Source organism: Boleophthalmus pectinirostris, unplaced genomic scaffold (assembly GCF_026225935.1).
Source record: "Boleophthalmus pectinirostris isolate CB_2022bp ecotype Guang Dong unplaced genomic scaffold, ASM2622593v1 HiC_scaffold_6, whole genome shotgun sequence".
In the NCBI taxonomy this organism is placed as follows: domain Eukaryota; kingdom Metazoa; phylum Chordata; class Actinopteri; order Gobiiformes; family Gobiidae; genus Boleophthalmus; species Boleophthalmus pectinirostris.
In genome coordinates this window covers 5,960,716-5,973,050 of record NW_026571447.1, presented here as the reverse complement: position 1 = coordinate 5,973,050, position 12,335 = coordinate 5,960,716, and the positions used below count along the sequence as shown (strand labels likewise).

The 12,335-nt window shown below is 38.3% G+C and overlaps 1 protein-coding gene across 2 annotated transcripts in view; it reads right to left on the bottom strand.

The window, feature by feature from the left end:
• Positions 1–2,639, bottom strand: part of LOC110170159 (uncharacterized) — a 9,151-nt gene extending 6,512 nt beyond the window's left edge. For both annotated transcript variants that reach the window (XM_055164171.1, XM_055164172.1), the window contains exons 1-3: positions 2,504–2,639; positions 979–1,040; positions 624–906 (exon numbers count right to left, since the gene is read on the bottom strand). In XM_055164171.1, the coding sequence (XP_055020146.1) occupies positions 624–906; positions 979–1,040; positions 2,504–2,637 (479 nt within the window). In that variant the 5' untranslated portion in view covers positions 2,638–2,639. The remainder of the gene's footprint in view (positions 1–623; positions 907–978; positions 1,041–2,503) is intronic.
• Positions 2,640–12,335: the final 9,696 nt, after the last annotated feature.

Here is a 12,335-nt window from a genome sequence, read left to right as displayed (position 1 = left end):
TGATGGCGAACCAACCAGACATAGTGGTGGTGGATAAGAAACAGAGCAGAGCCGTGGTGGTGGACATCACAATACCAAGCGATGGTAATATCAGGAAAAAGGAACACGAGAAGCTAGAGAAATACCAGGGGCTCAAGGAAGAGCTGGAGAGAGCCTGGAAAGTAAAGGCATCAGTGGTGCCTGTGGTGATCGGAGCACTCGGGGCTGTAACCCCCAAACTGGAAGAGGCTACAACAGATACCGGGAAAAACAATGGACATCTCAGTCCAGAAAAGTGCAGTACTGGGAACAGCAAAGATACTGCGCAGAACTCTCAAGCTCCCAGGCCTCTGGTAGAGGACCCAAGCTCAATGAGGGTGAGAGACCAACCACCGTGGAAGGTGAGAAACACATTTTTTTATATATATCTTCATGGAAACCAAACCAGACAAAGTTACAGGTCAGATCTGTGGAGAGGCAACCCCACTCACAGTCAGAATGCCTGTTTTTTTAGGTATTTTTGAGCAATAGAACCACCTGAAATTAAATAAATGTAGAGATGTTTAATGTAAATTTTTGGCTACTCTTTCCACCTCTGGATTTTGGTTGTCATGTGTTGAGAATTAAAGTCTGTTACAACTTACAGCTGATTGTTGTTCCCATTATTGTCCAAAGAGTTGCCCACGCGGATCTCAGCACCGTCCAGTCTATGACCACAGCAGTCTCCTCTGTTTGTGATGGTGATGGAGGTAACTGTGTTCGACTCCTGCAGGTCCACTCTCCACCAGGGGTTAGTGGTGGTGGCTGTGTGGGTGCATGAGTCATGATAGTAGTTAGAATTGCGGTTACCATCAATGGCATTGGAAGCAGCTCCGAGCTCATCGTATGTGTCAATCTGGGTCGCTTCTCCGGTAAGAGCCAAATTAACTGAAAATCAACAAAAACAAATGTGTGGATTGCAGAATAGTTAGGCAAACACACAGAATTTCTCATTCTTACTTGTATTAGCAGAAGCTGTTTCCACAATGAGCAAAAACAAAACTGGAAGTTTCATAATGTTTCTGTAAAGAAATTATATCTATGAATACAATATGGTTCATAGCAGGAATGTAACAATATCCAAGTCTCGATACAATATTATCACAATGTGCATCTCACAGTATAATATTTATTGTGATATTTTGGCTAATATAATTGTAGATGGGATGCTTTTTTGCTTTTAAAATACCCTGACAAGAATTTAGTGTGAATTATTACTGTCATAATCTTAATAATTCAAGTAAAAAAACATATTTCTTCATATTCTTAAGCTGTGTGGAAAAATCCCTCAGTCGTCCAGGTAGAATCCATGGCAATGGTTCTGCTTCAGAACTGAAGAAGCAGCTTGGATGAGTTGCGAAATTTATTCATCCAAATAAACTTTTTCCAGTTGACAAATTGAATTTCTCCTTTGCCATATTTCTTCATGCTGTCTGCTCTGAAATGAATCATGGTATATGTAGTTACCAATGTTTATTAGCTAGTGCTACTATCAAACCATGCATTTAAGCAAAATAACTTGTAATTCCATATATTGTGACACCCCCATTATTGTGATTTCATATTTTGGTTATTGTTACATCACTAGTTCATAGCAAGGTTGTCAAAAGAATTAAAAATCACATACTAATAGGTACTAAAACTAATACTGAACCTAAATGGTCATATTTTTATACCTTTCCCCTTTCAAGGCACTCAAAGCGCCTTACAGCATGGTGGCGTAAGGACACAACAACAGCATTCATCTGTGGGAGTTGGAATTGCACCAACAACCCGTATACCAATGTTTTTACACTCTACCAACTGAGCTGCTGTCGCCCCTGACACCAACTAGATAATCATTTGGACAAGTATATTAATAACAAGGTAAAGGTACACTTTATTGGCCCTGTAGGGAAATTTGTCGTCTGCATTTGACCCATCCTTCAGTGTTACACGGTTACAGTGCTTGGGGACCCATCTTCATGATTTTGTTGCTAGACTTGGTCAGGACTTTGGCAGGAGAATTTGACCTGTAGGTGTCTTCAACATACAGGCACTTTTGCTGTTACTTAGACTTAGACAAACTATATTGATTTACAAGGGGAATTTTTTGGACACAGTAGTTCACACATCACAATATAATATAATAACAAAAAGCAAATACAGCCCTTGTGTGCATCTACACTGGACCCCACCAATCTCCAATCCCTAAGTTAACTTGAAAACTACCACTACATGAAATCACAAAGTGGAGCAGAGCATTTTGAGCTTTGGAGATGTAGACAGACTAATAATAAAGGATTACTCTCAAGTGTGAATGAAACAAAACACAACTGCAGGTCTGTTTTTGATGTGGAAGCAATATTATACCACACTAGTTAATCCGAAAATTGCATAATACTGGATCTTTATTTAAAAAAAGAAAAAAAAGGAAAATCTGAATAAAGAATAAAGACCTGCATAATAATATTTGTAATATTTGAAATGTAGAAGCAGAACTTACCTTAATTTGAGAAGAGAGACAATATGCTTCAGATGACACTGCTGCTGCTGCTTCAGGTCAAGAGTCAGTGCCTCTTTGTATTTACACACAAGCTGTGTTTTTATCAACTCTTTCCAGTACAAACACTTCCTCATGAATTGACGCACTGCCAAATGAATCACATCTGCAGAGCTTCCCTGTTCTTGTTATTTTGCAATAATTCCAGCAAATGCCTGTTCAGCCAATTTAAAACTCACTGATGACACATTTGGGTCTGGTCAAGTGGTAACAGAGGGAAACGGGCAGATTTTTTAGATTCAAATAGTTCTTTTTCAGAAACTAGAGGGACTATTGAAATAAGTAAAGTATCAGAATGTAGGAAAGAGTTACACTCCAACAGGGTCAAGTTAAACCTGTGATATTCTTTCATGTTGTTGACAAAGAATTTAAAAACTCATGTCGGTAACGGAGGGAATGAAATATGCTGCACTTTTTGGGCAATAAATACAAACAGTGATAACTCTTGGTTCTCACTTCCATATCCTTAACAAACTGGTTTGAATATTTGCTTCATATAGTTTTCTACCATATGGTACAAGATTAGGTTGAAAAACCTCTTACTTTTTGACTCATGAGATTTTTTTATTAAGAAAGGTCATGGTAACGGAGGGAAAAGTAACGGAGGGAAAATTGTGCAAACAAGTAGAAGGTGCAGGATTTTGCATAATTTGTCATCTTTTTTCTTCCAAATACTTTAATATTACTTCAAAATGAAAGGAAACTATTTCTATAAAATATGTCAGTCCTTCCAAGCAAATTTTTTTTCATTTTAAATACTTTTTTTTTTTTGAACCTTCATCAACAGTTCAAAGATGGAATAACACAAGATATGATGAAATACATCCATTTATTTACATGATTTGCAGGTCTTTGAAATTTGGGAAATAATTTTTGTTCCATGTTTCATACATGGTCTGTTTAAAACTTCTATGTAACTTTAGAACCAAAAATGGTACAGAAAAAAGGTAAACAGTCTCAGAAACAAGAGTACATATCAGATGCATTAACTTGAATTTTTGGCCTTGCTGTTTACTTCTGCATGACCAGGCCCATTTGCGTCAATAGGATGCATGGACTTCATTTGTTTACTCACAGGTGCATACACACACTGGAGAGTTACTTGTTAAATGCATTAAGTTCATGTGTGCACCAAATATGTAATAATAGCCAAGAGTTTCATGCTGAGGAAATGCACCCTTCGAGGCAACAGTTAAACTGAATAATAAATTAGAGAGAAAATAAAAAGCATTTTGCTTTGTAAAAGACGTGTTTGGGAGTGGCACCTCAAAATGTCGTCCTCTCTGTTTTCTTCTGCATGTTTCCCTTTCTCAAACTCTGTTCAAACAGCTCAGAACAGGAAATGTTGCTCCACTTTGTTTGGCTGTTGAGAGTTAGTGCTCTCACACACCTGGGATGCTGTCCTGAGGAAGTCGGACTGCAGATGGCGCTGTCGTCCTGCCTCCACCGGTAGGAAGACAGCGCCAGAACCTGTTTAAATCAGCTGACCAGACACGTCACAGCAACATCACGTGACCACTCTGAAGAAGACGCTAGTGAGCAGTCGAAACTGTCACGTATGAAATAACACTCTAGGTCTGAAAAAAAGAACCTAATAACATAGGTGTTCTATCCTATTCATATCCGGAGAATAAGGCGACCGGTCCATAACCTGCACGTTGTTTTCGGCCAGACACTCCTGACAGATGCGTGCGATATGCGGACGCTAGGGCTGGGTATCATTAAGAATTTGCCGATACACAGTGTTGTGAAGGTTACTTTTAAACTGTAATCCCCTACAGATTACAGATTACATACCTCAAAATGTAGTTTGTAACGTAAACGATTAAATTACTTAAAGTGAGTAACATAATCTGAATACTTTGGATTACTTGATTTGCTGTAGAGAAGCAAAAACTCGGATATCTTCACATAGGATGTTTTATCTGTTAAAGACAATAAAAAGCCCAGACTTTACTGAACCAAATTAAAAACATTATTGATAGAAGAGGAGGAGACACGGTCCGCACAACATGGTTTAGTCCTGTTAAATCCTGTTTTAGTCTTGTTTTATTCCTGGTTTAGTCCTGGTTTAGACCTGGTTTAGTCCTGGTTTAGCCCAAAATGTGAAAACAGGAAAATACCGCCGTGTAATCCATTTATTTCAACAAAGTAACTGTAATCCAATTACCACTCACTGAAACAGTAACTGTAACTGAATACAGTTACTCATAATTTGTACTCTGATTACGTAACTCTGGTACATGTAATCTGTTACTCCCCAACAGTGCTGATACGATACATACCTCGATACACAGGCCACGATACGATACATACCTCGATACAGTGACCTTTCGATTCAATACGATATATTTCAAATTGATTCGATGCAATTCAATAAAAATAAAGGCAAAATCATGTCTGTGATACTGAGTCTTTGTTAAACCACTTTTTGTGCAAAGTTCAACAAACATTTTAATCATCAAAACAGTGAAAATATCAAATGTGTCGCATAAAAAAGTTTCCTTCTTCTAAACAAGCACCAAAACTGTAGCTCTGTAACAAAATAATTGAGTAACATATACCAAAAATAATCTTGGTGATATATCGATACAGGAACCCACAATATCAATACTGTATCATCACATTAAGCAATACGATATATTGATATTTCAATATTTTTGCACACCCCTAGCGGACACATCTGAGCATACCAATGGCCTGCTCTCTCTCGTTTGCTGCTAAGCGTGGCATGATGACCGTGTGCGACATCTTTCATTTTTCCTCCGGGTTTTTAAAGTCTTCACCAACTGAGCTCAAATCATCGAAAGAACTCGTCGCAAGTTTTCAAACAATGTCCTTACGACTCACACGTTGAAAAATAGGGATTGGCACCGTCCATTATTTTGTTCTTTGGGCTGAAAGGTGTGGCTCCATTGTTTCATAACCCACGACTGATCGTAAACAAAACAGTTTTTGTGTACAAAGTTTTTTTATTCAAAATAATTTGGTATTTAACTTTGTTGCATTTTTAATGCCTCAGGCTACGTTCAGACAACTCAATTCAGATTTTTTTGTGAAATCCGATGTTTTTGCGAGGTTGTTCACATTTCCAATTAAATATGACTTATATGTGATCCCCTGTGTGAACGTAAAATGGCCCGAAAGTGTCCCCATTGCACACTGGAGACACGATGACGTCAACCGCAGCGAGCGTGCTCTGTGTTTACGGAAGTTGTCCAAACATGGACGCAGCATTGAGCACCTGGAGATTTTAAAGTTCCTCTCGTACCGGAGCCAGAACATGAACAACTTACTTGTTTTAAGGAAGAGATTGAGAAGGAGAAGGACAAGGTTTTTGGTCGTGGTGTTTTGTGGGGCAGCGGCAGCGACGTCCGTTGAAAGGAACACGTGGATGTGGAGACGGAGCCAAGAGTGGTGAGTGGTGATGTGCTTCACTTCAGTGACATGGAGTTCATTAACAATTTTCGCCTACTTCAGCACAGAATAGTGACGTTTGTGGCTTGTTGATAACGTGTAGGTCGAATGAATGTGCTTTCACACTGAAATCGCATGTCAAAAGATCAGATATGTATCGGTTTTAGGACCACATATCCAAGTGGCCTGAGTCGCATTTGAAAAAATCGGATCTGTGTCGCTCAGACTGTCATTAAAAGATCAGATTCAGGTCACATAGGGGCCAAAAAATCGTATTTGGGTCACTTCAGGCTGCAGTCTGAACGCAGCCTTAAGGGCTGTTCACACCAAAGCGTCAAAAAACGCCTTGATGCCTCTATTTGGGCTCCTTTGCATTTGAGTTTCAAAAATACTTGACGCGCGTCTGTTGCCCTGGAAACAAGAGCCCGGTCCTGGTCTTTTCCCGAAACAATGTCAGACCAGACTGATAGAGTGTTTTTATGACATAAAACATCAGCGGAGGAGATCGGGTCGACGACTGGGGTGTATATATATTTATACTCCACTAATGACACTGGATCAGTCTCGGTCTAGTCCTGGTTTGGTCCCGGTCTAGTCTCGGTCTAGTCTCGGTCTACTCCCGGTCTAGTCCTTGTTTAGTCCCGGTCTAGTCCTGGTTTAGTCCTGGTCCGGTCCTGGTGTATTCCTCGCGATCGGCTCAGTGATTGTGGCGTATATATTTATGCTCCGCTCATGTTTGTGGTTCTCGCTCCGGTTCTCGGGTCTTGCTTCCTGATAATAACGTTGCTGCGTCACTGGATACTCTTCCCTGATTGGTTGATGCGGCGCGTCTGACGCGAAAAGTTCAGCATTTTCAACTTCTTGACGCTGACGCCTTGGACGCGCGTCTAGACCGCTGACACCAAAACGCTCAAGACGCGCCGCGTCGACGCCAGATTCGCGCCGCGCTGACCCCGAAAACGCGCCGCAAAAACGCAGGACGTTCTAGTCGCGCGTCCACATACACTTTACATTGAAAGTGGACGCTTTGACGCCTTGGTGTGAACGGCCCTTTAGTGTATATTTATTTAATGTGTTCAGACCCTGTGCCAACGCCGCAACAAAAAGACGGAGGCGAGAGGTTGGATTTTAAAATAAAATATAGTTATGAACTAAATCACAAACAAAACATACACTGTTACTGTTACTGTCTTTGGCCTTTACACGACTCCTTATTTTTGTCTCATGATACAAAGGCAGAGAACACAAACTGACAAATAAGGGTCAAAGGTCAATTTTGAACATATAAAACACAATATTTTTCAGGGTATTTATTCACATGATAAAGTATGTCTCAAATACAAACAAAATGACATGAACTCATTTTTGATGTTACAGCGTTTTGCCTTTGTAGGGCAGTATTGTTCGATAAACAGGAAGTGCACTTAGCATACTAACTGTTGTAAGCTTTAATGTCACAGCAAAAGTTTGTAGTGAATAATTAGGATGCTCTGAAACCAAAAGGTACGTGAGGAATAACTTTGGATTGCAAACTGTTCAAAATGAGCCAGATCTGTTTTTCACATTTTTAGACAGCAGAGGTGGGACTTGGACTCGAGTTAGACTTGAGTCACTATTTTTAGGACTTAAGACTTGACTTGATAAAATGGACAGACTTGGGACTTGACTTGAACTTGAAGATCAATGACTTGGGACTTGACTTGAACTTGAAGATCAATGACTTGGGACTTGACTCGGACTTGAGGCCTGTGACCTGTTTTTACAGAATACTTTTTCTCTTTACAGTTTATACATGTGTGATTAATTTTACAGGGAAAAAACAGAGAATGTCCCTCCCACTTCTCTAATTACATTTTGTAACTGAAAATACTTTGATGTGGTATCCCCAAATGTACTACAGTAATATACAGTACAATACAGAGGGAACTACAGAAAACATGACCCTTCATGACAAAATAACTGTTATTAAACACTTTTAAATCTTAATTCTTTCTATTCTGACCGTAATGATTCACACTAAGATCTTGTCAAGACATTTAAAAATGACATTTAAAAAGCCCTTATATAAATACTCATGTATAAATATACCATGACTTTTTAAATACAGTTTATCTTAAAAGTCATAAATTGCAAAAATCTAAGATAAATTTGGTACCAGTGACTCGAGAGTTGACTTGGACTTGCCTGTCTTGGATTGGGACTTGACTTGGACTTGAAGTCAAAGACTTGAGACTTTGAGGCTTATATATATTTTTTTTTAATTCAAATTTTTATTAACAGTCAAATAGAGATGGCAAGTTTCAAATCACAAATGTACAACAATTTGCTTTTTTTTTTTTTTTTTCCCCCCTTCATCCTTCTTTCACATCACATATCTCTCTTTGATAGTGTTGATTTTTTATTTTTTTTTTTCCCCATTATTCCAGTAAGGATACAAAGAAAGAAATTAAAATTAAATTAAAATTAAAAAAAAAAAAAAAAAAACAAAACAAAACAAAAAAAAAAACAAGAAAAAAAATCATAAAAAATATTTGAAAACTTGAGTAGCAGTGCAAGGGATTGTCACTTTTTTTTGTTTTTTTGTTAGGGTGTTAATAATTGAGGCTTATTTTTGTTGTTTTATATTTGTTGTGGGTGTTGCTTTATGTGTTTGTGTTTTTGTTTTTATGTTGATTATTGTATTTTATTAAATGTTTTATTCTGTTGTCCTTAATAAAAAATAAAAATAAAAAAAAAACGATTTGAGACTTACTTGAGACTTGCAAAACAATGACTTGGTCCCACATCTGTTAGTAAAAATCATTGCTCTGCCTGAAATGTTCCACAGTGTGACATTAAACAGCTCTGCTCTAACGTTTATTCAATTACAGGTGGTTTTATTGCTCAAAAAATCCCCAGAAAAACAGATATTCTGACTGTGAGCGGAGTCGCCTCTCCACAGATCTGACCTGTAACTTGGTCTGGTTTGGTCTCCTGTGAATAGAGAAAGGTTTAATACCATACTGTGAAACATTCCAGACAAAGCAATAACGTCTCCACGGAGAAAAGCGCTTGACGGAGCCTCCATCGGGAAAGTGAACGCGCCTTTAAGTGTATCAGAAGATGCAGGAGCTGGGTGTGTCCGCTCTGGGCCACCGTACCGAGTTTGGGTTGTAGACGGGGAAAGGAGGAGGATCCGTGCGCACGTGGTCGTCCCATCTGAGGGCTCTCTCTTTGGCTCTGGCAGGCTGTGGGTTGAGGGTCTGACTCCGTGCTTGGCCGCGGGGCACTCTGTACAGGTAGACGTCGTAGCGGGCCACGTTGTCTCTGGAGCATCTGAAGTTCACCTTGGGAACGTGCAGCTCCAAGTCGATCGTGACCTTACGATACATTGCAATTTGTCATTTATTCTTTGGTGTTTTAGTGGAATTATTTTCATACAAACAACAAACAACAGACAGTGTAACATTCTTAACGAGACTGAATGTAAGATTTGGATTTTAAAGTACATAATCCTACCTGTATTCAGTGTTGGGAAGGTTACTTTTAAAATGAATTCCCCTACAGATTTCAGATTTCATACCCTAAAATGTAGTATGTAACGGATTCCATTAAATTACTTAAAATGAGTAACGTAATCTCAGTATTTTGGATTACTTGATATTGTCATGCTTTTTAAAACTACATGAATGTAACAACCACATCCTGAAAATTCTTGTTTGTTTTCTTCAAATTGTCTGTTGAGCCCAAGTCTCCACGAACAGGCAACTGTATGCTGTATAGAAGCAAAGACGAAGATGTTTTGTCTGCTTAAAGACAATAAAAAGTCCAGTCTTTCCTTAACCAGATTAAAAATATTATTGATAAAGAAATTATTTCTATATGAGATCACCTTTTAATTATGTCCACCCTACTGTTAGGTGTCATATTTAGTCAGGGAGCCAAAGTCTCAAAAACGGGTTGAACCTGACATCGCCTGCCATACTTTTTATTTGTGTTTTTTTTGTTAACTGTGACCCTGAGGACCAATAATTGGAGGGTCTGCTCTTCCGGAAATATCGCGAAAAAAAATTGTGGCCTTATGTTTTGGCATTAAATTGAGCCAAAATCATGTAGAAATGTGTTTTATGAATTTTTTTTCACTGAATGTTGTCACCACATGTGTTCTTTGCATCTGGAATGTATTTGTAGACAGCTTACCCAATCCACTGAGGATTTGAGGAAAAGTTTAACTTTTCAAAATTTTCTATCACAAACTGAAGGTTACCGACACTAAAATGGCCACAATTTTTTTTCGTGATATTTCTGGAAGAGCAGACCCTCCAATTATTGGTCCTCAGGGTCACAGTTAACAAAAAAAAAACACAAATAAAAAGTATGGCAGACGATGTCAGGTTCAACCCATTTTCTAGAGCTTTTGAGACTTTGGCTCCCCGACTAATTGTTTAGTCCTTGATTAGTCCTGGTTTAGATCTGATTTAGTCCTGGTTTAGACCTGGTTTACTCCTGGTTTAGACCTGATTTAGTCCTGGTTTAGACCTGGTTTTAGTCCTGGTTTTAGTCCTGGTTTAGACCTGGTTTAGTCCTGGTTGAGACCTGGTTTAGTCCTGGTTTTAGTCCTGGTTTAGATCTGGTTTAGTCCTGGTTTAGACCTGGTTTTAGTCCTGGTTTAGATGGTTTAGACCTGGTTTAGTCCTGGTTTTAGTCCTGGTTTAGATCTGGTTTAGTCCTGGTTTAGTCCTGGTTTTAGTCCTGGTTTAGACCTGATTTAGACCTAGTTTAGTCCTGGTTTAGATCTGGTTTAGTCCTGGTTTAGACCTGGTTTAATCCTGGTTTAGACCTGGTTTAGTTCTGGTTTGAGTTCTGGTTTAGCCCAAAATGTGAAAACAGGAAAATACCGCCATGTAATCCATTTATTTCAACAAAGTAACTGTAATCCAATTACCACTCACTGAAACAGTAATTTGTACTCTGAATACGTAACTCCGGTACATGTAATCTATTACTCCCCAACACTACCTGTCTTTGTTTATGAAGTAGACATGTTTAAACCAAATATAACTTTTACAAAAACACTCAACATGATTGCAATCCATGTACCACTTGTTTTTCTGAATTTCAAATAAGAACCAAAAACAATGAAATGGGAAAACAGTTTATTTCATTTTTCTGTTTTAGTGTCAAACAACAACAACAACAAAAGATTTCTACCTCTATTTCCAATATTTAATTTAAAGTTTATTTCAATTAACACTAATCAGAAAACAGTCTCAGTGCCTATTTAAATTTTGATATTTTTTTTTCTCTGGTTTATATGTCCCGGAAGTTCTGCTGCTCAGCGCCAGTGGAGGAGTTAGCAATTTGGGGGCCCTAGGCGAACTTGAGTTTGGGGCCCTCACTATAATGCACTGTTTTTTTTGTTTTTTTTTTTGTATTTCTTTAATGTTTATTACCAGTTTTTTCCCCATTGTTTATAAGACACACATCTTTTTTTGAGTTAGATTGTGGATTGGAAACTTGTCTTATTAGTTTGGTCACCTACTAGATAACCAGAGCTGAAAGTACTTTTATTTTTTTGCTAGTACAATTACATTTTTGTTTACATCCATTACATATGATTATGATTATGCTATGATTATGTTCAAATCAGGGTCCAGCTGACTAGTCCATTCTAGGGGTGGGCGATATCTTGATATTTAAAATATATCGAGATATTTTAAAAACTCAATATGGATTTTGACATATCGTATATATCGATATAATTTTTATATACTCTGATTTCGCCTCTTTGCTTATTTGCCGTCTCTGTACTCGTCCTCGTGCGCCTCTGCCTCCTCTCAAAACCAGCCCAGAGGATACAGAACTTGTCTCAAAAAAGGACAACTGGCTCCATTATACTGAGATACTTTGATTATTAAGGCGTTGGACAAACAGCAAACACGTGTCTACTGCTGTGAATGCTGAAAGTTACTAGCACCACGTATCTTTTCCACCATTTACAGACAAGGCAGCACCTCCTCTGTCACAGAGAATCATAGATCCATGGAGAGAACACCTATATTCCACTGAGTCCTGTCCTTTAGTCCAACAGAAGTTGAACCGCGTCAGCAACACAAGGAGCAAGCAGTTTTTTTTCCCCAGTGCTACAGTTTATGCAAATAAGCCATGCAGTTTTAAGTTTCGTTTCTGTAAAACATATACAAATGTTTGCAAAGTTGCATTAAACACATTATAATGTCAAACAGGCTGATGTGGCTCTATAATCGTTAAGCTTTATATGTTGTAAAGTTTAGCCATGTAAAGTTTATTTATGCAGAAGATTTTAATCAATAATCTTCTGAAGTGTAACTTGTACAGCGTTGGGTTTGATCTGCAGTGG